Source organism: Anser cygnoides, chromosome 2 (assembly GCF_040182565.1).
Source record: "Anser cygnoides isolate HZ-2024a breed goose chromosome 2, Taihu_goose_T2T_genome, whole genome shotgun sequence".
NCBI lineage: Eukaryota > Metazoa > Chordata > Aves > Anseriformes > Anatidae > Anser > Anser cygnoides.
In genome coordinates this window covers 62,844,739-62,869,498 of record NC_089874.1, presented here as the reverse complement: position 1 = coordinate 62,869,498, position 24,760 = coordinate 62,844,739, and the positions used below count along the sequence as shown (strand labels likewise).

At 42.2% G+C, this 24,760-nt stretch overlaps 1 protein-coding gene and 1 long non-coding RNA gene across 17 annotated transcripts in view; one reads left to right on the top strand and one right to left on the bottom strand.

The window, feature by feature from the left end:
- The window catches only part of PDE1C (phosphodiesterase 1C), a 316,420-nt gene that overhangs the window by 222,929 nt on the left and 68,731 nt on the right, over positions 1-24,760 (top strand). For all 16 annotated transcript variants that reach the window (XM_048075555.2, XM_066992242.1, XM_048075558.2 and 13 more), the window contains 5 exons: positions 7,727-7,840; positions 8,705-8,887; positions 10,818-10,884; positions 16,058-16,174; positions 17,521-17,661. In XM_048075555.2, coding sequence (XP_047931512.2) covers positions 7,727-7,840; positions 8,705-8,887; positions 10,818-10,884; positions 16,058-16,174; positions 17,521-17,661 — 622 coding nt within the window. The remainder of the gene's footprint in view (positions 1-7,726; positions 7,841-8,704; positions 8,888-10,817; positions 10,885-16,057; positions 16,175-17,520; positions 17,662-24,760) is intronic.
- On the bottom strand, positions 3,161-9,645 carry LOC125184194 (uncharacterized). Its single transcript, XR_007167807.2, has 4 exons — positions 9,436-9,645; positions 8,681-8,944; positions 4,137-4,254; positions 3,161-3,299 (listed from the first exon to the last, which is right to left on the bottom strand). It is a non-coding gene; the product is annotated as an uncharacterized lncRNA (long non-coding RNA).

Below are 24,760 nucleotides of genomic sequence, written 5' to 3'. Positions count from 1 at the left end.
CACAGGAAACTCACAAAGGGTCTTACTGTAACTGGGATCGATTTCAAGTGACAGTTTTTGCTGGTGCACCTCTGTGATGAACAGGGCTGTAAATAGTCTCCCATACTAAAGTTAATGCTAATAATATTTTGGGGAAAAATGTGTGTTTCTAAGATCAATTATGGCAAGATTATTACTGTGTAATAGCTTGCATTCTTATCCCCTATGCAATTGCTAGGCTTTTTACAAGGATGCCCAATTCCACTGAAACCTGGTGACAGTTAGTCACCTGGTCGCAGTAGTGGGGCGAGGCGTGGCAGTTTGCCCGGCACTTTGTGCAGGTAGGGCGCGCTCAGGCAGGGCAGAGCGTTCCACCCTGCTCACAGGAACAACTCGTCTACCGGCTGCCTACCTATAGGTGCCATGGTCATCACTAGGTGGAGAGCTCTTTTTAGAAAGTCTGTGGCCACCCAGACTGAGTGCCCACTCAGAAATGTGGCAGTTCAGGTCTCTGGATGCACGGAGTCCCTGAGCCTGTTGCTGCCCTCTGAGGGCAGCAGAGACACCGTGTGTGTGAGGTGTGAGCAGGTGGACGACCTGGTCAGCCTGGTGGCAGAGCTCAAGGAGGAGGTGGAGAGGTTGAGGGCCATCAGGGAGTGTGAGCGGGAAATAGACCTGTGGAGCAACTCCCTGCAAGACTTGAAGGAAAGGCACCGGGGTGAGACACCCCAAACAAGGGTGGACCCCTTGCCCTGTCGAGCAGAGGGAGGGGACCTAGGAGATGAGGAGGAATGGAAACAGGTCCCTACTGGATGTCGCAGGCAACCCCCCTCCCTACCAGCCCTGCCTCCTCAGGTGCCCATACACAACAGGTTTGAGACCCTGGAGCTTGAGAGACTGGTGGGTGAGGATGAGGTGAACAGTCTACCCAGGAGGATGCCTAGGGCGAGGAAGTCAACTCCACACCTCAGGATTGCCTCCACTAAGAAAGAAAGAAGGGTGATCGTTGTAGGTGACTGCCTTCTCAGGGAAACAGAGGGCCCTATTTGTTGACCTGACCCTACCCGTAGGGAAGTCTGCTGCCGCCCTGGGGCCAGGGTCAGGGACATTGCCAGAAAGCTTCCTAACCTAGTTTGCCCCTCTGACTACTATCCTCTTTTGATAGTCCAGGCTGGCAGAGTTGATATTGCAGAGAGAAGCCTGAAGGCTATCAAATGGGACTTTAGGGACTTTAGAGATGAGTGGTTGGAAAGCTGCCTGGCAGAAAAGGACCTGGGAGTATTGGTTGATAGTCAGCTGAATATGAGCCAGCAGTGTGCTCAGGTGGCCAAGAAGGCCAACAGCATCCTGGCTTGTATAAGAAGCAGTGTGGCCAGCAGGACTAGGGAAGTGATTGTCCCCCTGTACTCAGCTCTGGTAAGGCCGCACCTCGAGTACTGTGTTCAGTTTTGGGCCCCTCGCTACAAGAAGGACATGGAGGTGCTCGAGCGAGTCCAGAGAAGGGCAACGAAGCTGGCGAGGGGTCTGGAGAACAAGTCTTACGAGGAGCGGCTGAGGGAGCTGGGCTTGTTCAGCCTGGAGAAGAGGAGGCTCAGGGGCGACCTTATCGCTCTCTATAGGTACCTTAAAGGGGGCTGTAGCGAGGTGGGGGTTGGTCTATTCTCCCACGTGCCTGGTGAAAGGACAAGGGGGAATGGGCTAAAGTTGTGCCAGTGGAGGTTTAGGTTGGCTATTAGGAAAAATTTCTTTACTGAAAGGGTTGTTAGGCATTGGAATAGGCTGCCCAGGGAAGTGGTTGAGTTATCATCCCTGGAGGTCTTTAAAAGATGTTTAGATGTAGAGCTTAGTGATATGATTTAGGGGAGGACTTGTTAGTGTTAGGTCAGAGGTTGGACTAGGTGATCTTGGAGGTCTCTTCCAGCCTAGATGATTCTGTGATCTGTGATCTGTGGATTCCTTTAAATCAATGCAGGGTGTTGTTTTTTACTCAGGACTAAGAGTTTGCTTGGGAAACTACCATTCACCATCCAGAAGTCAAGACAGAGCTCAAAACTGATGTGAACAATGATTTCAAGTGTTACAAAAAGGTTTTCTCTGCTTATGCATATGAACCATGTACATCTTCGAAAGGAAGTAAGAATGACACATCTTTTCTCAGGTTAGTGCAGAAGGCAGCCAGTAACTCATTTAAGATAGCTGTGTCATTAGTGAGGGTGGGAAAAGTTTTGATATTGCTCAAATCTTCTACATTTTTTTTGAACATTCTCATATTTTGCAGAAAGATACAAGGTGGTTTTTTTTTGTTTGTTTGTTTTATGTTTTGTTTTTGTTTGTTTTGTTTTGTTTTAACTGTGGCATGGACCACATATGCCTTCTGCTCCTTCTTCTCCTCGGATGAGAGACCAGAAACTCTGAATAATTTCTTTCAACCTGTATTTGTAGCAAGCTTTTGAGCTCACAAACCAGGGAAACAATCCACTCATGAGGATTTTCGCATCTAGGATATTAGTGCTTTCTTCCACTGAGCTACTGCTTGAGGATAATTCCTTCAGTCCCTCAGCTGAGCTCTGGGATCTCCGTTCTGAGCAAGTGTTCAAAGGACTAAGCAGAAATCACTTCAGCCCAGGGTTCTCCTTTCTCTGCTGAGTCCCTTTGCTGTGTGGCCATGGGTTGGTTTTGGTAAGAAATTCCACTGCAGGCTTTCTTCATGAAACTTGTGTCAGATTTACTAGTGGCTCGTGAATAGCTTTTGATCTCCAGGTGTTATTGACTGTTGATGAAAAAACACTGTCTTGGACAAGTACTTAACCCACTCTAATACAAATTGCTGTGTTCAATACCTTGCTCTCTTTTCCTGGCAATAATAAAAATCTCTGCTTTCTACAAACCTAGCATGACTTGCCATGGTTGAAACGAGATATTAATCAGGTTCAGCTGTCCATATCAAACTGTCCAGCAATTAATGTTAAGAGTAAAACAAAGGTAAATATTCCATCCTTGGTAATCTGTAATTATACTAGTTTGTTTTTTTTTTTTCTTTCTATGTGCATTCAACGTTCTTTTTTCTCAGCAGGCTCAATGGTATAAGAATGATACTTGGAAGAAGAGATAGAGTTGTAGTGTTGAAAATGTGCAATGAATCACAGTCTAAAGGCTTTGAAAATAGATGTGGAGACTAGCCATGCAGCTTTGTAGACTTCACACTGGTTGAAGAAACTTGCCCCAAGGATTCAGACAGTCCGTGTGGTTTGCATGTTAATTGGAGTTGACTAGTATCCAGACTGTGGTGGTGTTAATCTTCTCTGGAGTGATATGTAATGCTATTTAAAAAAAAAAAAATCAACAGCATAAACACAAGCCCTCTACCTAAGTAGATAAATATTTGTACACAGATAGTCTTATTTATAACACAAAGGAGAATGCTTGGAGCAGTTATTCAGAAATTTTGTTTCAAGAATACTCTAAAAACAGCTTCACTTTTTCCTGTTTCTCAGTGGGGATTTGGAGTGGTTTTGGGTCTTTGAGCTGTGTAACTTTCATGGACTAAGTTCAGTTGCTGTTTCTATTTGCTTTCTATCTCCCTGAGTCTTAAGCAGGATAGCAAATATTTTAGAGAAACATTAAAAAGAGTAAAAACAGGGCTGAGTATATTGGCATTATTTGCAGATGCTCTCAGAGCTTTTTACAGTGAATGGATATAGGTATTTCCCTTGGAAGGGCAGTGTGGGAGGCCATGTTATGGAAATGGCCTATGCCCCTTTTCCAAAATTTTACACTTACCTGAGTTTTCTGTTGGATCAGAGGAAGTTAAAAATGCTTAGCATTGCACAGGGCATGGATTTGCTTTGGGCTCTTTAGGGATTATTCCAAGGACTAAAATGTGAAATAACTGTACAGAGAAAAACAGTTCTCGAACTTTTTCCATAGTATTTGGCACGCATCACAGACAATTTCTGGACTGGAGGAACAGCTTCCCTTGGAAATCTCATTAAGAAAGGTATTAGCTGTATCTTACCATAATTGTACAACCGGATTTAGAGCTAATATTGTATGGCCAACACTTCTCTGTAGGTGCTTTTCTGATGACCATAATCTGAGAAACACTTGTGGCGTGTGCCATGATCTTAAGACAGCTTAATATTAGAGATGGCTAATACCTGCTATCTGGCCTGGGGTCTCCTTGTTCACAGTAACTGACAGCTTCTTCTACAATTAGCTCCCTGGACTTCAATGGAACTAGGTCCAGCAGATCTGTGGAAATTTTTAGTTCTGCTACTGAAAGGATAAAAACAAAACAAAACAAAACAAAAAAAAGAAAAATATAGGTTTTGATCACTCTGAAATGAACCTTTAAAAGCAGAAGAAAACATGCTTTGGTTGAAAAAGCATTTTGTTCATGCAAAATAGCATGCTTCATTTTCAGACAATTACAGTAAAAGCAAAGTAAATAATGATTTGGATTCATTGAATTGATTATGATAATTGTATCAGTATGTTTCTTTTAGTCAGTAGCCCGACAGAAGACTCATTTTCCTATGAAGTGGTGCATGTAACTGAACCCTACTCACTTGCTACTGTGACTAGTGTATGAGGCAAAGACAGGAACTCAGAATCTTATAGAATCATAGAATATTCCAAGTTGGAAGGGACCCACAAGGATCATCAAGCCCAACTCCCAGCACCACGCAGGTCAACCCAGAAATTCAGACCACGTGACTAAGTGCACAGTCCAAACACTTCTTAAACTCCAACAGGCTTGGTGCAGTGACTGCTTCCCTGGGGAGACCGTTCCAGTGCGCGACAACCCTCTCAGTGAAGAACCTCTTCCTGATGTCTAGCCTGAACCTCTCCTGCCACAGCTTGACACCATTCCCGCGGGTCCTATCACTCTTGCCCTCTGTTTCCACTACCTTAGCACAAGATCCTGAAAATAAAATGTGTGAAAAGTTTGTTGTAATGTTTTTATTTCAGTTAAAATGGTTTGCTGAATTTGATTGAATTCCAGAATTCAGTCACCCCAAAACTGCATTTTCCAGCTAATAAATTTGCCTGGATGCCCTTCAATGGGACACTCTGACCTTACCTTTATGATTGCAGTTAGGACTATCTCAATGAAACTGAGATACATGAAATGAATTAAGGACAAACTATCACCGGGCTCTTATTTAGTAAAGGTAACTGGCAGCAGCTGCTGTGACTCGATGAGTCAGAAATAGTTATAGATAATGGATGGTAAGGCAATTTTTTTTTTCACAAGAGCAGCTGATCTTGTGACAAGGTTTTATTATAACAACTGTACTTCTGTTTTGCTAAATGATTGATGCACACAGTACTCTGCATAATCTTCGGTGATGAATGTTGGTGCCATGAAGCAACATTTACTCACTGTGCTATTACTGAACATGAATTTTGATTGACTTGTGGCATAGAGCTGCCGGGTACTTAAATCAATGAAATAAAAGTCAAGAAGAGGCAAAGATGATGTTCCTCCCGCGATATTAACTCCTTTGTCTTGTGTACAGTTTCTGGTAAGAAGTTAATGGGTTACATCTCTAGATTCCTCACACATGGGAAGAGGGAAAGAGAAGGCATGTGAACCACTGCTTGCTGTTTAGGTGTGAAAGCTGTGGTGTTTTTTTTTTGGTTTGGTTTGGTTTTTGGTTTTGAATTTTTTTGTGTGTGCATGTGTGTTTGTTTATTTGTTTGCTTGCTTTTTGTTTTTCTCTTCCTCCCTTCCTGCATTGGCAAGAAAAGCTGGGAATATCTAAGGAGGGATCAGTGGTTTTGGCTCTAGGAAGGAGGTGCATTCAGCTTCCCCATGTGCTGCTGCCTGAGGAAGCTATTGACCTAAAAGGTAGAGGAGAACCTTTCCCAGCTCTGCTCATCCTTCTAAAAGCATTGCCGCTCATACCTGGTGGTGCAGTTACACAGAAGAGAAGTATGAGAGCACGAAGGCACGTTTCCTCTTCCATGGGGCTGGAGTTGCTCTGTGGATTACCTCAGCTGGGTTCCAGGATTGGAGGAAATGTGCTGGTATGGCTGAGTGCTCTCTAATGGCTTACAGAGGTGGGAAGAATTGTGTTGAGTATGTTTGTACATCCCCGACCTTTCCATCCCCATTCTCACATCAGGAATGAAGTACAGAACAATACTTCTGCTTTCTTGACTACAAACAAGCAGATGAGATAATCTGCCCAGAGATGAAGGGTCCACCTCTTTTTTGAGATTCTTTATATGTCTAAATATATAGTTGTGTGTCAGTGGTACCACTGCCAGTAGGAGTGGTGTTTATGTGACCTAGCCAGAGAAACATAGATGTTTTTATTATTTTTGTTCTCTGCAGCCTCAGTGTTTAGGAGGATAGGGGGAGAAGAAGGAAACCCAGGAGGAAGAAGATGTTGGTGCAGTGCACATAGGCAGTCTGGATGCTTCTCAGCTCTTCCATGAAATCAAGCTCATTGGAGACTGGTTTCTCCTGAAATCATTGACGCCATGGCAGTATTGTAATAGCAAGCGAATACAGATATTCACTTCATGTTAAGAACTTCATTTATCTGGCTAGTGTAGGAGGTTGGGCTCCAAATGTGGTTAATAAAGTGAGAGTAAGGAATCAGTTTAGGGCACATAAATTGGTCTTGAGCTCTGCATTACTGTGTGGAAAAGCTTATCTTACTCCATGGACTATAGAAAAAGCTGAAGAAAACTAGTCTGCTAAGTTGAAGCCAGATTTTAGAGGACACAGCTACTCTTCTATGTTTCTGCATCATGAGCAGGACAAATTGCAACTTGTGATTTCTGCTACGCAGTTAAAAATACACTTCAATGTTTATTTAACTGCTGTCTAATGAGGATGAAGACACTGACCAAAATGTTTTAACATGGTAAATCTTTATCCCACGGTCTTTTTAAACGAATGTGTTTTTTTGTTTTTTTTTTTTTTTCTTTTCTAATTTTTAAGAATGTACCTTCTTGGATTTTTTTTAAATATTGAGATTCACTCTTTACTTTTACATTTTGTTCTCTTTTTTTTCTTTTTTTTTTTCCCCCTTTTTCTAATTTGGCACACAGTAGAGTGAAGGAGAAGAGACAAAAGAAAATTGTGCAAATATATTAATTGTCTTTGATAGAGGAGAAACAACACATTTTAAAAGGGAATCTGCACAAATTTTTGTTTTCAGAAAGTCTCTTCCCTCTAGTAATTATTTAATAGAGAAACTTCCATGAATTTTATTTAATACAGATGGGATGGTCTAAAGGTGACTTCGTGGTCTAATGAAAATTATGGTATTTCCTTAACCTTGTGTAGTGTTTCTGCAGTAGTATTTCTAAATATACTCAAATACACCTTTGCATATGTGTAAACCAGTCATCATAAATAGCTGACATTTACCAACAGATACTGCTCAAGATGTTACTTGCTTTATTATGCCTGGAATGAAATAACCCTCTCTTAGCTCCTCTGCTAAATTCCAAATTATTTCTGTTTTAACTTATTTCAGCATGAGTAGGGGACTTTGATATTTCAGTGACTTATTTGAGTCTAAATATAATGTGATGTTTGTCTGTCACCATTGTTCCTGATCTGTGAAAAGTATTTTTTGTTGATTTCTTCTATATGAATAAAAAACCTCTGTAGACTTCCACAAGTTTTCATATGCCTATCATGTATTCTAGGTCTCTTGCTGGATCCAGTTTTGAACTGATGCTCATTCTCAAACCTGTTTCAAACCTCTCAAACCTCTTTCAGGTTGCGGTCTTTGGTAAAGCAGTTAGAGAGAGGGGAAGCTTCAGTTGTAGACCTAAAGAAGAATTTGGAATATGCTGCAACTGTTCTTGAGTCAGTATACATTGATGAAACTAGGTGAGTTAACCACAGATATCATCATTCATCTTATATCTAGTACCAATAACACAAAATTGTAATTTACACATCAGTTGGAAAAGTTGTTGTTGCCAAGATTTATTACTCACAGACAATATGTTTTTAATCATTAAAATATTGTATTTCACAGAGAGCAGATCTTCAGTCCTTGGTCTAAAAGCTTCTTTACATTTCCCAGGGCAGAAGGAAGATCAAAAGCAATCATAAGTTTAATATATTCTCTTAGAGAAAGGTTTTCATAATAATTGGTTCCCACTTTTTCTGAAAGTTTCTAAGGAAAGTTCTAAATTGGTACCCCTCTATTCCGTTTGAATAGTGTTAAATCTTTTCATTTGTATCAAGACTTTGAAATTATTACTTTTTTTTTAGTCCAGGTCATGATAGAGGTAGACTGGTAAGACGCTGGAGAGGAGTTCCCCTTCTTTTTATGTGCTGTTTCCCCAGTGCTAAATGTACTTCTAGAGTCACCTTAGATGATCAGAATAGGAAAGGAGAGGACTGGGAAGTTAGACATGACTGTCAATGATATCTGAAGGGCTGAAAGGTCAGGAATATTGATGAGAGGAAAATGAGAAGTGAGTGGATGATTATGTCATTGTGCTTCAGAAAGTTGATACTTCTTGTTTGTCAGCCTAGCAGTAAGTTTCACAATCTGGCATTTAACTATACAAGAGAATAAACAACCTGTTGAAGACTTGTAGAAATATGTTTCATTAGGGCTTACAAACTGAAGGCATTTAACAACTGCTTTTAGTAGAATATATGTACATTTCTTTTTGGTGAATGATGATGTAATGCTCTCCAAGGCAGTCTACTTACCCATCATTTTCCTTCCCCTTCTAGGCGACTACTGGACACAGAAGATGAGCTCAGTGACATCCAGTCCGACTCTGTGCCCTCAGAGGTCCGGGACTGGTTGGCTTCTACCTTCACACGACAAATGGGGATGATGCTCAAAAGGACTGAGGAAAAGCCCCGGTTCAGAAGTATTGTCCATGCAGTACAAGCGGGAATATTTGTGGAAAGGTAAAGGAGCATGTAATTACTTTGTTCTGGTAGCTGCCCAGTTACTGCGGGTTGCACCTGTAGTATTAAATACAGAATACTTTAATAAGTTTCTAATGATGTTTCTACACAGATCTGATTATCACCTGGAAACCTGGTGCTGCTGAAGCAGCACATTCTGATCAATTCTTAGCATAATACAGGTGTAATAGCACAGTTGAAATAATTTTGACAGAGAATATACACCTCTGCATAGCCCTAGGTCAGGAGTCAAAGTTTTTAAAATTCAGTAAACCCAGACCAGGCCCTTCCTTGCCTGTTTACCTCTGCTGTCTGGTTATTTCTTAGGAAGAACTGCTAAGAAACAAAAGAAAATTCTATATCATAGTATTACTGGCCTGAATTGCATAGTACATGTATGGACCAAGACTGACGTGAAATATTTGGAGCTTAGAGGGGATTTAAAAAAATCCATTGAGACCTCTCAGCCTTTTCAGTCATGATTTGCATCAGAACATACTGCTAAAATTGATATAGTCATTTAAATTTCCACTCATTTCCACACTTACCTTTTCTTATTGAGTAACCTCTCTTCCCTGACATTCTTCCTTCAAGCAAGGAGGGCTGGTGCATGTGAAACAGCCAGGAGACTTCAGACAGCAGGTCCCAGGTCTCTACAGCAAAATTCAAGTCAGGAGTGAATGCGCTGGGAGAGACTTCCATGACACTGAAGAGCACCCTTTCACTGTTTATCAGAATTGCATTGAGTGCCTAGCAGTTTTCTGTGTAGGAGGGTGGGTGTATCAGACAGCATACCACAGGTCATACAGATACACAGAGCTTCCTCCTACATATTTAAGAAGTTACTTAAAGTGCAAGAAATTACTGTAGATGTGTTAAGAGTGGCAGCAATTGTGATAAGTCTAACAGGACAGCATCACTTGTCATTTCTCTCTGGAAAAGATTTCTCCCAGGTTTGACAGGCTATTTGTGAATTAACCCTCACTCTCAGGGAGGGACTTGCTCAACAAAGAAATAAATGAACCGCAGAGATCTGGCTGCAGGAGGCTGTTTTCCAGTTGATCTGAGTCACTGTGGCCTTAAAGAGGAAACATTCAGATGTGATACGGCACCAGAGGAAGGTTGTTGCTCTCCTGAGCTAAGGGAGAGGGACTCTGCCTGAGTCATCACTTAAGAGAAAACTACTGTGTCCTGGCAGAAGGAGAAGACAGCTTTCCATCACCTCTTTTTAGTTCTGCATTGCTTAAGTACAATAAAGGGTGAGCTGTGGAAAAGCATTTTAGCCGTGTCAATGTTTCTGTATTCACCAAGCCTATTAAAATGTGTGGCTTGAAAACAAGTTTAAAATCTAGTACATACTTTGGTGCTTTGCTTAGTATAGTTGCAGATATTGATTGTTGGCTTATTCTCTCTCATATGTACACAGAGAACACCTAAAAGATTTTATACCAATCTTAATAAATAAATAAACAAATAAATAAATAGACAAAAGTAGCAGCTGTACCAAACTGGAGATGATTTATTGCAGACAATAAATGATTTTTAAAGTACAGGATTAGCTTGCATGCTAGACCGGCAAGGACAGTGTGGTTATCTGCAGTGGAAAATGAGGAACATCTTGTCTATTTGAGAGTAGCATTTCCCTCTGATGAAGATCTGCTATTGACAGATTCTTCTGATGTCCTGTCAGGTGATCAAGGTATGAGATACTGGGAAGTGTATCGTCCCAAGTTAGGCTATACAATAAGAATGGGACAGAGAGTATGTGTACAAGTTAGAAAGAAGAAGAAATTAAAAAACAAATTGCAGTTAGGGTTTGCTGGGCTGAGCAAGGTCTCCTGTAATGGTGTGTTGCCTTATTGGTTTATTTTGTTTGTTTGTTTTTGTTTAATTTTATTTATGTGTTGATTTAACTATTTTATCTTGGCAGAATGTACAGACGAACATCAAATATGGTTGGTTTGAGCTACCCACCAGCTGTAATTGGAGTGCTAAAGGTAATCCTGATAAAAAGGTGCAGGGCATGGGCATGTCTGTACAAACCATCAGGGTGACAGTGATATTTGACTTGGGAGTCTTTGCACTTGCCTTTTTCTCCTCTCTGATGTTTAGTTTAGTTTATCTACATTAATAATTTACTGGCCTAAGAGAATATTCTTTCAATGAAAGGAACAACAGGGTTCAAGGCTTCGGCCATTTTCAAGTTGTGAAGGTTACAGCTCTGTTCTAGTTTCCAGCAATTAAACTGATCACTTCATAACATGCTAAAATCAATCACAACCTTGCACAGTGAAGAAAGAAAACATGGGTGCAGAGAAATGGAGAAAGGAAAGTATCAGTTGCTGTGAGAGGAGGGATGTTCTTGTATGTCTTAGCTTTAGGTCTTCAAAGGGACAATCATCTTAGGAATAATAGTCTTTTGTGAGTTTTGAAATTTCAGAGAAAGACCAAGAGGTCACAAGTAGTCTGACAAAAATAAAATTCAATTCATTGGGCAATCGCAAGGTTTTTGATTTAGGCAAGAATTATCAAGACCACAAATACAGGTTAGCCTGGATGGTTCAACCATGCCATGCAGTGATGAAAAAAGGTGACACAAAGGGGAATATATAAGGACATTACATGTAAAGCTTGTGAAACAGTCCTTCTGCTCTACTCTACACAGGAAAGATCTACAGTTAGGGTACCGAATCCTTTTCTTTTTGGACAGTACAACTGATCAAAAGATAATGGAGCAATCACAGAAGGTCCACTGAGTGCAACAAGAATGATGACCTTCATGTACAGAATTGTAGCATTTATTCACACCTTTTTCCAACCACAGATTTACAAGTGTTAGCTTCACTCCTGCAAATGGGATCTAAAGTCTTGTTTTAGAACTACACCTCATAGCCAGATTATGGGGGAACACATCTATAATGGTACCTCTTTTCCGGAGTAACAAGACAGTCCAAGACCTGTCGGCTACTCTCAGCTGACTTAAACCTCACAGAAGCCCTTTCTATGTTTTTAAGTTATTGAGGATGATAAACAGAACTGATTAAGCTAGAGTAAGTTAAGACACATCAATAACAACAAAGGCATTGACTAATTTTGTTCAGGGTCAAATAATGCCTGCTTGGCTACTGTGCACTCCAGGATGTGTTTTGTTTTTTTAAACTATTTTGAGAACGTATCTCTGCTTGGATGGCCTTGGGGTAGGTAACAGACATGGTTGAAATAAGAATTACTTGTTTTTAAGAAGTGTTCTGTCTTTGAAATAATACTTCATCTTAAATTTCTCAGTCCCATTTCCTTAATGGGAAATGGTACATTTCTTGCTTGTTTCAGTCCAGTACAGCCAACTAAAGAAAAAAATCCCCAAACTTACAGCTACCTGACTGCTTGGTGAGCTCTGTAAAATGAGCTAATAGTTTAAGCATGAAAAATGGTATAGGATGTACCACAGACATCTCTTCAGCTGGTCTATGTTGCCATAATCAATATTCTCTTTAGAGTTACAGTAATAAGGACAAGGGCTGAGATGACACGGACTGAAGACTAGTTTATTTTTGAATTTTGTGCTCTTTTTTTTGCTGTGGTGACCAACAAGATGCCTGCACTGAGTAAACCAAAGCTGTGGAATCAGCTTGTGAAAATGAGGCTGGTTTTAATAAAACAATGAAATACTGTAGCTTATGCAAAGAGTGTGGATGGAGTGGTAGCAGTGCAAGTCCAAGGCATATTCTCTCTCCCTTTTTCAGTGGGTGAGAAGTTAGGCAATATTTGAATTGGTTCCACAGCATCTCTTTCTCTCTGTGTATGTATCTCAGATACTGATTTTTGTACTGCCATAGATAGTTGCTTTTCTGCATGACATGGGTGTAATGATGTAAGACGTAGTGCTATAAAAGGAATGATCAGATTTGTATCACATTTGAATATTGGCCATGCATGCCATTCATACGGATGTGTGAATAAGTGTGTTCATTTACCTGGCAAGTTTTGGTGATCTGCTGTTCAGCAGTGTAGTGCTAGAGATAGAACTTAATAGTAACTAACTGCTGAAATATTTAACTGCTTTAGATTTTTTTTTTCTTTTTTTCTTTTTCAGCCTTTTCTGATGCCTAGGCTGTCCTGGAAGTATTTTCTGGGCTAGCTAATATGCATGTATGCAGAAACTGTAGTCTCTTCCAAAGTGACAGTATCTGCAATTATTTAGTATCTGCAATATAGACATCAGCTTGACTGTGGCTACAAGAAATTGTCAGGCCTACCAGTAATGTTGAAAAGATAGCATCCATCCCTGAATCTGCTTGTTGGCTTATAAAGACAGATCAAGTCTCCAAGGTTAAGGACAGATGGAAAGGCAGAAAACTGAACATTTAGGAAGAAATGGAGTTTCACTTTATCTCTAGGTTCCCCCAAAAGATGGAACAATGGCCAAATAATTAAGACACAGGACTGCAAGATAAGATAACCTTGGGTCTGTAGTTAGACTGCAGTGAGCATAGGTAGCATAAGGGCAGTTCATGACACTTTAACTGAGGCTACAGGGCCAGTGACCTAGAAATGAGTAGCAAAGGAAGTTTCCCATCCCTTGCTTCTCCTCCTCTCTTTACTGAGAAGAAAGGTTTTTCTCCTGCAGCACAAAATGCCTGTGAAGTTCTGCTTATCTATAGATCTCTTCCCAATATATGGGTCAATTCTGTGTTAATTTTTTTAAAGGTCAAAAATCCACTATTTTTCAAAGTTTAGATGGTATTGCTGCAAGCCTCTAAGCAATCTGTAACACGTTCATGCTTCTGTTAAGAGGATTTTCCCCGTAGTTCTTTAGGGTAAAATGCTGCTGTCATTACTGTCAATAGCAAAACTTCTGTTCACTAAATGAGAACAAGGATTTTTCCATCAATAAAATCTAAATAATGCTACTGTGAAACTTAGCATCTATTTGGTTAACCACTATTCAGTATAAAAGAACGATTTTGATGTACTGTTTTGCAATTTGGTTCATTTCATCTGCTGCAAGAGCACAAGAAGAAAAAATACATAAAGAAACAAGAAAAAGTAGATAAAAATTTCTTGCTACAAAAAATACATAAAAACAACCCTTTTATTCCTTCAAGATAAGATTGCCTTACGATGAGTTCTATTTCAGCATAGTTGAGACATTAAATTCAATGTCATAGGAACCAGAAGTCAATTATTATATATATGCAAGTGTTAAATTCATTTGCTCCCTTACCTGAGATTAGTGATTGTGAAATAAAAACACTCAAAAACCAGCAAAATATTTAAAGTTGACTGAGTGTATGCTTTGGACTTTTTTTTTTTTTCTTGCTCATTTTCTAGTTTATAGTTAAAGGGCTTCAAAACATGCTTTCTTGGTGGTACTTATTACTCTTTTGGACATTTTCCCTCTCCAACACCTATTGGAAATGTTGAAAAGATGCAATTTATGATTGCTGTTCTGTGACTTTGGCCACAAATAATTTCTGGAGAAGCCTGACCCTGTCTTCATTGTGTGGGCTCTACACAGCTTGTAAAATTAACTGCTCCACCAGGGGATGATTTACTGGGATAGATGGAACAACTTTGATGAAAGCAGCGCTGAATCTCCAGCATCCTTGATATTCACTCACTTTATGACACAAATTAGCCTTTCCTTGGACTGTACTTTCCCAAAAGACATACTCAGCTCTATATAATCAACACTATGTGAATAGCAAAGTTGTTAGGGTCAGCCCACACTGGAGAGAACTGGCCATGACAACAAACAGCAACAGGTTGAGCTTTAAGAGTTTGTTAGAAAAGTATAATTTAGTATTTTTCATGTTTCTACAAAGGATTGTAAATTTTCAGATGGCTCTATTCCTTAACACTGTTCAATGTTATATCTAACACCCCCATTTCATGCTCTGAGAGCCAGCCGTGCATATATGTATATGAAATGCAGTCATCTTTCTTGGTGAAAGTGCCAAAAAGAAATGGGAGCTAACTTGCAACAGTTTGAAAATGGAGGAAAACTTTAATTTATAGATGTCAATCTTTAATATGTGGTTTAGAGAGAGTCCTTTGGATTTGTCCCTGTGGGAAGCACATCTAAATTCTCAGCAGGAAAGAGACCAAAAGCTGGTCCTGTGCCAGATGCAGCTGTGGAGTTGATGTGTATATCATTCCTCTAGCTATAACTTCATCTGCACCTTTACTCTTTGTTGCTAGGAGGAGGAGAGAGAGGTTCATTGGTTTTCAGGAACATCCTATTCTGAGATCGAGGCACTTTATCTTAATAGATAATGAGTGTTGTCAGCTCCAACTGCCTTCCCTAAGAGTTGAGTTTGAACTGAACCTTCTGCAAGAAAGTTTATACTTCACACTATAGCTCTATGAGCTTATAGCTTTCCCTTAGCTTTATGATCTGGGAATTGAACTTTCCCTCCTCCATCTCTTGACTGACCACCCTGCAGCATTACTATATCATTTACAGCTGACTGGAACTCTACCAACTGGAGTTAGATATTTACTTTCATGTTACAAAAATATTTTTTTTATGTCATTATTAGCACTTAATGTAACATTACTGTGATTTTTCTCCTGCTCTGTAGTTTTGTGAAAACCCCAATGAACTCACTTAGCTTTAAAAAAAAATAAAAATTTAAAGCTAATTAAAAAAAATGCTTAAAAAATAGAGTAATGCTGTCTTTGGGCAGTTGAAGCTGCAATAATCACAGCATTCATATTCAGATCTCAAGGAGCTAAGTTACTCTTTGAGTCTAGCAAGATAGTTCTTCTAGATATTTATTATTTTGGTTGACTGTGTAGCAAGTGGTGAAAATATGACCATGGGCCACACTATGGCCATCCCAATGTTTCAGTTACGAAAGCAAAACAAGATTCTTTCTGCATTCAGCTGTTGCCAATTAAATTCTGATATGGTGAATCACTGTGATTAGAATAAACAAGCAACATAAGTGTTCTGAATGGAAGCTTCTTAAACATGAGTCATACAATACTGATGAGTAAATTAAACTCTGCATTAGTTAAATGAAACTGAGAAAGTTTTTAAAAAGAAAAGCTATACACTTACATCCCCTCTCTCATCCACCATTTGTAGATATAAAGTGATAGAAATGGAACTATGATGGTAAAAAGAATGACCATATTAACTGTCTTTTCTACTCATTCTTGCAGAATGTAGACAAGTGGTCCTTCGATGTATTTGCATTAAATGATGCCAGTGGGGATCATGCACTGAAATTCATTTTCTATGAACTTCTCACACGCTATGATCTGATAAACCGTTTCAAGGTCAGTAGTTGTAAGATGGGTTTCTTTTTCCATTTTGCATTTTCTTGAATTTCATTCTTATTCTGCTTGTTCCATTCAGAATGCAATTATTTTAGCTGTATTTGAAGGTGTATATGAAGGCTTTGTGTTCACTGTTGTTTCCCTTAAAAGGTTAGTATAACCTTTTTTTGCAGTAACCAGGGCAAAATGTTATTTAAGTAGATTGCAGTAGGACACCATGTAGTGGGTAGGGCTCCAAACAGCATCCCCATGAAATCTACTACACTTGATCCTGTGGTAATGATGATGCCGTTCTCCTGAGATTCTTGGCAATCTCAAGCATGCAAACAAAAAATGAGAGCTTGGCTTGTTAGTCTCAAATGCTACATATCTTTTACTCCAACTTTGAACAGGCTTACAATTGGATCACAGAAGTATTGCTCTTAAATCTTTACCATTCTCCCCACCCAAATATTCCATTAACCTTACCTCCATTGACACTTTCTCTGGGTGTTCCCACTCGCTTTAACTGGGAAATGTTTACATTTCTCTGACTCCTGTACTTCATGAACTGCCCATGTCTGATGAGAAATGTTTGAAGATGATAATTGAGAATTACATCAGCCCTTGATACATACCCAAGAGGAAAATAACTGTGAAACTCTAACTATAGCAATATGAAAGTGTAGGGTATTTACAGTTTGAGGAAAGCATTGGAGAATCCATGCTGCTAGTTGCATATATATGCAGCTGACACCACCTATGTAGTCTCCTCCATAGAAATCTCCTGAATTTAATTTTCTCTAGTGTGTATGGTTATACTCCTGGAGTTAAAAAGTATGGCAAGCCCATAGTATGGACAGGCTGGATTTGGCAACGAAAAAACAGAGGTTTGATAAATGATACTCTTCTTAATAGAGAATCTCAGACTTGCTATATGATGTATTTAATTGCAAAATCTGGAATGTGGATAGTAAAGCAGTGATATATACCAGAGGGTTGTGAGGGGAACAGACAGACACTTGTGTCCTAAACAGAAATATTTCTCTGGGGGCAATCAATCAAGTACTCTGTTACTTTATGTACTGCATGTGCGCTCCAAACGGCATTGCATAGTGTACTGACCAGTGTGTGTTTATGTGTGTGAATGATTCATCATCCATAACGTAATTAGAGATGGGAAAGCCAGTTGGAGGAAGTGAACTTGATTCACTTTCTCTCTCCAGTGCCTATTTAAGATGTTTTAGGATGCTATTTATTTGTGAAGTATAAACTGCTCTTTGGGGCCTCTTATAAAAATAGTTCCATCCAAATGCTAGCAATTACAGGTGCTTATTTCATTTTTAATTCTGTACTACTTTTCTCAGATCCCCATTTCTGCCCTGGTGTCCTTTGTGGAAGCTCTGGAGGTTGGGTACAGCAAACACAAAAATCCTTATCACAACCTAATGCATGCCGCAGATGTGACACAGACAGTCCATTACCTCCTTTTCAAGACAGGCGTAGTGGTAAGTACAGGAGTTGGCATTCTGAACATGTAATGAGATTACAGCAGTTTTTGTTCAGTAAGGAGATTATGATTATCCACAGTAGAGCCCATTTGCACTGTAGAAAAACTTAATTTGATATGGCTTTACTAATAAAAGTAGAGAATTAGGATTATTTAGAAAAAAGAAGTTGGGTGTGAATATGGATAACTCTTTTAACTGTTCTGAGAGAGAATGGGAGAAAAACCCAAGCTCAATTCTCCACTCTGCCACAGAGTCTGTGAATGAGTGGATGCCTGGGTGAGTCTGGCACGTCAATTTTGCTGGGATTCATTTCACTTAATGTGTAGAAGCAAATTGTCTATGCTTTCTTCTTACTTAAGGGAGCAAGGCAGTAACCTCCAAAGGACAATTCACTCCACTTACCTGGGGTTGACAAGAGCTGTATTTAGAGAAGATGATCTCCATCCAATTCCTACACCAAAACCCTCTGAACTTGCTTACAAAGAAACCTAAGGACAGCTGATGTTTGACAAGAATGACAGGAATGGGCAGAAGTCTTAAACAGAAATACTTATGCATACAATATGTTCCCAAAGTAGTTATCAAGACCAAAAAAAAAAAAAAAAGTTTGAAGAAGTACCAGACAAATTAAAGGAAGATAGATTCTGGAATGGCTATCAAACATTACGGTTTGGTTTCAGTGGGTGGCTCAGAAATTTCCTGACCCATGCATTTGGAAGAGTAGATAATAGGGAACACTCAATGAGTTTTGTTTGCTTTGTTTTCTTGTATTTGCTTTTTTATTATGATTATATTGTATAGTTATTTTAATTTTTTTAATGTCCACACTTGAAAAAAAGTCCTAATGTCAAGAAATTGTGAAGACTGTTGTTGAACAGTCTACAGGAAAAACTAAGCTGGTTGGGTTGGTGTTTCTGGTGATGGCTTGCTGTGCCTGTGCTGCCGTGGTTGCAGGTGATCCCAACACCCCCTGTTTTCCTGGCTAGTTTCAGGGTTTTGCTTTCACAACTTGCAGAGATGAAGCAGGAAGTCATACTGACTGTTAAGCTGTCCTGTGGACTCATGGAGGCAAGTGTCTCCTCTCAGCTATTTCATGGTTTCTTTGCTTCCTTTGGCTCCTGCTGTTTTGAGAAAGTGTGGACCACATGTTTAGAGGACTGGTTGATGGTTTTGTGGGTTAGATTCTGTCAAGCTCAGTCAAATTTGGATAAACTGGAGAGGATGGAGACCCCACAGGCTCCAGGCAGGGGTTCCATGCCTGAGCACCCTCACAGGGACGATCTTTTCCCTTTGCTTAGCTTGGAGTTGTCCATCCTCCAGCATGGGCCTGGTGCCTCTCATCTTTTCACCACTGAGTGCCTGTGAACAAAGTCAGGCATGATAGTCTTCCACGCTCCCAGTAGGCATCTGTAGTCAATATTCATGAGCACCCCGAGCCCTTTTTGGTTAATGCAGACCAAAGGCAGGTCCCTCAGTTTGCCCTTGGATGCCTTGTGCCTTGACCCCTCCCCAGCTTTGAGGACCTGGGCTGGGCCCTTGTGACATACAGCAATGTTTTCCCTGTACTGGGGAGACCAGAAGGGGACACAGGAGTCCACAAGCAGACTCCAAAGTTCCAAAAAAACAGAGGGAGGCACTTACTGGTTTGTTTTTTCTTTTATTCTTGGTTATGTTGTTTTGTTGGTTTTGCTTTTTTATTATTACCATTTTGTATAGTTATTGTGAACTGTCCATTTTCCACTCCTGACAAAAAGTCCTAATGAAGCATCTACAGTGGACCTCAGTGCTGAAGTCCAGCACTTCTTCCTGTTGGAATGGAGGTCTTCTGCTTCTCCAAAGGAACAGCTGCCTCTGTAGCTTCTTTGGCACATCCTGGAGGCCCCAGGGAGCCTGGGGGCCCTCCGACAAGCTCCTCCCGTTGCCCCTGGCGCAGCAGCTCAGACAACACCAGTCCCTGTCCTCTCCTCTTCCTCAGCGCTCAGCGCAGAGGAGATGCCAGCTCTATGGGAGGTGCTGGAGTGGGGGATGGCAAAGGAGGGCTCCTCCAAGCCTTGGCTTGAAGAGTTGCCAGGAGTCAGATGTTCCCTGGGAGTCCGCGAGATGTTCCTGGACCCGGGGCTCTCTTGGCTGATGAAAAACTGCCTGATGGTCAATGCCTGAGTGGAGCGCGCCGTTTGGTGGGATATGGAGAGCCCCTAGCGCTCCTGTGACAGCTCAGATGCTGTCTGTTGACAGGCTGCCTGCGCACAATGGTGTGGTGGCTGGTCAGCCCTGATGGAGGTGGATCCACTTCCATTGGATGTTCTTCATGTAGAGGTAGATTCACCTCCATGGGCTCCACGTCACTCCCAGGCACATCCACATCCATTGGCTCCACTGCACATCTCTTCCCCACAAGCCGCGGCTTCTTCTGGGGAGGAGGATTCATTCTTCCTCAGTGGAAGATCTGTGACTTACGTAGCTCACGCAAAACTGCCACCTGCTATGCTGGGCCTCCTTCTACCAAGAGCTCTTGGTGTCAGAGGCCCTAGCCGCTCAGCGACTGACAGTCTGGCCACAGGGTCCCCCTACTTGTAGGGCTTGGAAGACAAGGCAGCACGGTGGCTTGTGACATCAGGAGGCCATGGCAACGTGATTCTGACACTGTCCCATTGTGAGCAAAATGTGGCAGTGTTGGGAGTTAGGGCCTAAGATGGCCTGAGAGTAGCCCCAGTTTTGAAGGAGGAGAAAGGACGGGGGTGCTGAGAGCCCCTTCCTGGGGACGTCTCCCCTGTGCCATTTTGCTTGCCAGGGAGAATGTCTTCCCCTGGGGCACAGAGACCTGTGGGGTCTCCAGCCCCCCATTCATCCTGTGCCTGGCATCCCTTTCCATGAGGTAGCAGTGACAAGAGTGTTCCAGGAGGGTCGTGGTTCTCCAGTAGCCCGCAGCTGCCTGCAAGTGGAGCCTCCCTGGTGGCCAACAGTAGTAGAGAGAGGTCAAAGCATGACAGAACCCTGCACGTGGCCAAGGGATACACAATCAATAAAAAACTGTTGAGTTTCAAGTATTTTGTGAGCCCTCCTTTTTTGTCCCATTTACGCCACCACTGGAGCATGAATAGGTGGCATCACTTCTTCCCCGATCCCCAAGGGTGAGGTGTAGAAAGGAGAGGGCCTGGCCTCCTCTGGGGCATTGTGCTAGGTCCACAGGATGGGTCGGTTGGAGGGCCTGCGAGGTTTCTGGGGCCTGGTGGTGGTGGGATTGTCCTGTCTGAGTATGGGAAGGCCAACTGGGGGCTGGTGTCCTCAGCCTGTTCTCCCCTCAGCTACAAAGCACGTGGCTTAAGAGAAGGACAGTCCCTCCATGGCCCTGCAGACAGACGAGATGGAGATCAACCATACCTCTAGATAAGTAGTTAGGACAGATTTGATCTCTGCAAGGGAGGTCTTGGTAGGAGGAGAGTTTATGGGGAAGTGGCAGGGGTGCATAATTTTCTGTCCGCCATCAGCTGATTCCTGTGCATCTCGAGCAGTGGGAAAGTGTTCAGAGCCTAACATCAGGTAAATAGGAAAGGGAGGTGTTTCTGTTTCCTGCACTGTGAATAAATTACAAATAGTGTGCCAAGAAATTGTGAAGACTGTTGTTGAACTAAGAACATCTAAGCCAGTGGTGTTGGTGTTTCTGGTGAAGGCTTGCTGTGCCTGTGCTGCTATGGTTGTAGGTGATCCCAACGCCCCCCGTTTTCCTGGCTGGTTTCAGGGTTTTGCTTCCACAACTTGCAGAGATGCAGGAGGTCATACTGACTGTTAAGCTGTCCTGTGGACTCACAGGGGCAAGCGTCTCCTCTGTTACTTCATGGCTTCTTTGCTCCCTTTGGCTCCTGCTGTTTTGTGAAGGCCCCTGGTGTGGACCGCATGTTTAGAGGACTGGTTGACAGTTCTGTGGGTTAGATTCTGTCAAGCTCAGTCAAGTTTGGATAAACTGGAGAGGATGGGGACCCTGCAGGCTCTGGAGCACTGTGCTAGGTCTGCAGGATGGGTTGACCCTTGTCGACCTGTGGGTGACCCATGTTGGAGCAGCTTGCTCCTGATGGTTGGACCCCATGGTACAGACCCATGTGGGAGCAGTTCTTGAAGAGCTGCTGCCTGTGGGCAGCCCCTGCAGGATCAGTTCCCCTCCAGGGGAGGGACCCCATGTGGAGCAGGGGCAGACAGTGACCATGAGGTAGCGGTGGATACAAGCATCAGGGACTGACCACAGCCCCCAGTCCCCGTTCCCCTGTGCCGCTCGGGGGGAAGACGGGGGGAAGGTGCTTTTAGTTTGCTTTTAGTTTCTTACTGTTCTAGTCTGTTAGCGACAGGCAATAAATTACATCAACCTCCCTATACCGAGTCTGTCTGGCCTGTGATAATTGGTGAGTGATCTCCCTGTCCTTATCTCAACCCTTGAGCCCTTTCATCGTGTTTTCTCCCCCTTTCCCTTTGAGGAGGGGGAGTGAGAGAGTAGTTGTTGTGGAGCTCAGCTGCCCACATGGGTAAAATCACCACATAGTTCTGCAGGCATGCGTACATTTCTAACTTCTCTTGTTTATTCCCTATACTATGTGAGTTAGTGTGGAGACATTTAAGTTGCGCCCCTGATGAAGCTGACTTACTGGAGTGGCTGGAATTCCTTTGTGCTGTTCTTCAGGTTGTCTTCTGCTGACCTGTGACCCTCTTCCAGGTTATGGGCATCTATTACTGATGCTGCCATCAAACTGGGAGGAACGGGATGGACTGAGGTTTCCCTTCCCTGGCAACTCCAATTTAAAGCCCTCTTCATCAGCTTGGCAAGCCTATGACCGAAGATACTCTTTCCCTCCTCTGACAGGTGGATCCCATCAACCCACAGCAGACCAGGTTTCTCAAAGTGAGTCCCATGGTCTAAGTAGCCGAAACCCTGTCTGTGGCACCAGTTGTGCAATCATCTGCCAGATTCAACTGGCACTTTCAATCCCCTTCCCTTTGACCAGGAAGACTGATGAAAAAAATTACCTGTGCTCCTGAGTCTCTTATTGCTGCTGCCAGAGCTCTTTAATCTCTCTTGACACGCCTCAGACTGCTCCTGGCTCCATTACTGGTGCCCACATGAAATAGCAACAGTGGATAATAGTCCTTAGGCTGTACACAGCTTGCCAGTCTCTTGGTAACATCCCTGATGCAAGCCCCTGGTAAGCAGCAGACTTCCCTCAAGAGCAGATCAGGTCAGCAGATGGGTGTCTCCATACCTCTCAGAATAGAGTGTCCTACCACTGTCACCCTTTGCCTTTTCTTAGCTGGACTAGTTGTTATTATGCAGGGAGCAGACTGGGCCTTACTCAGCTCCACCCATCCTGCAGCAGGTCTTTCCTTTTAAGTCTGCAGAGGGGTGAAGCAGGTCTGTAAAGGCACCTCAGGCTTTGGGGGAAGACTTTCTCCTGCTGGTCCTTGCTATTGCCAGCCTCCACCCTGTGGTGTTATTGGTCCCTCTCCCTTTTGTGAGTGCTGCCGAGGGAGTTTTGGGCTGTTTGGCCATGGGCTGTGGGTTCACTGCAGACTGTGCTGGGATCCAGCTGTCTTAACTCCTCCTCAGTCTCCCTGATAATACGCCACCTTCTCACTGCCTCCTGCAGCTTGGCCACCTGGTGCAGGAGGTCCTCCGCACCTTTTGCAGGCAGGTCTGCTGCCTGTCCCTGCCCCTGCCCCAGGGAAAAAAATCTAAGCACTTCCAGCAGTCAGAAGTCTGCACTGCAGCCTCATCCCTCAGAAGCTTTGCCTGGGTGGAGGTATCAGCTGCCACTGAGGTAGACAGTGCAGACTGTGCTGCCAGACCTGCAGCCTTTACCCTTTCATGGATACAGGTGATCCTAATGCCTCCCTTTTTCTTGACTGGTTCCAGTCGTTTGCCTTCCGACTTGTATTTCATTACTTGTTTTCCTGACACCACCTCTCTTGGTGTTCTCTGGTCTTCAGCTTCTTGTTTCCCCCGGATTACATTATTTGTTCTTTTCTTGGGTATAAATTTAGATTACTTTTTTTAAAGGCTTGGATTATTTTTCTTCAGTCAAGTTATTTAATGAATAACTCACAGCAAGTACTATTTCAGTCAAATAACTTTGATTCTCCATTGAACTCCTTCCTGAATGTAAGACTGGGCTTGAATCATTGAGGAAGAAGAGGATATTTCAGAAATATCAAGGGGATCTATGTCTTTATAATCCCACTGATAACACTGGAAGTGAGAGTTGCCTCTTCACCATATGTCAATAATAATATGTATAAAGTCTATGTATTCAGTGCTATAGTTGTGCAGTTTCATAGCAGTGAGCAGACTTTTGGAACAAGTACAGCCTCTTCTCTTACCTCATTTCTTCTTGGAGATTGGAGAATATATTTTCTTAAAGTTAATGAAGATTAAACTATTTCAGTCTACTTGCTTTTCCTCTGCTTTTATACACAATGCTTCTCTGAAACAAAGGTGTTAGCCCAGATTAAAGACAGATCATTCTGAAAGTATGTCATGTAAAATATTAGCTGGCCTTCTGCAATATTAGCATCATTAAATATAGCCTAATAGCACCTCAGTGGCAACATATCTTGCAAAAAGTTTCTGGGGTCTGTTTAGCCAAGACTGCTATACAAGACTGCTGTTATGGTGGAGTTGCACTCTGGAGGCTGTAGTGAATTGTCAGCTGTTTCCCAGGAATAATCCCATGCACTAGCTGTTCCCACAGCCAAATGATATGTCGCATTTGGTTTAGCATCTAATGTAGCACAATAGGAAAGCACTCTCCTGCTACCAGGAACAAGGGACTTGCAGCACTGCATGACAACAATAACATTTCAGCTTTGCTTCCCTTGCTAGAATTCTTTTTTTGCCTCTTTTCTTCTCCTTCTTCTTCCTTCTTCTTCCTTCTTCTTCCTTCTTCTTCCTTCTTCTTCCTTCTTCTTCCTTCTTCTTCCTTCTTCTTCCTTCTTCTTTCTTCTCTTACTTCTCCCTTCTCCCCACAGGATACAGCCCATCTCAATGTGAGTAGATTAGTGTTGTTTGGAAATGAGCTCTGGAGGTCATCTATCCCAATCTCCTGCTCACAGCAGG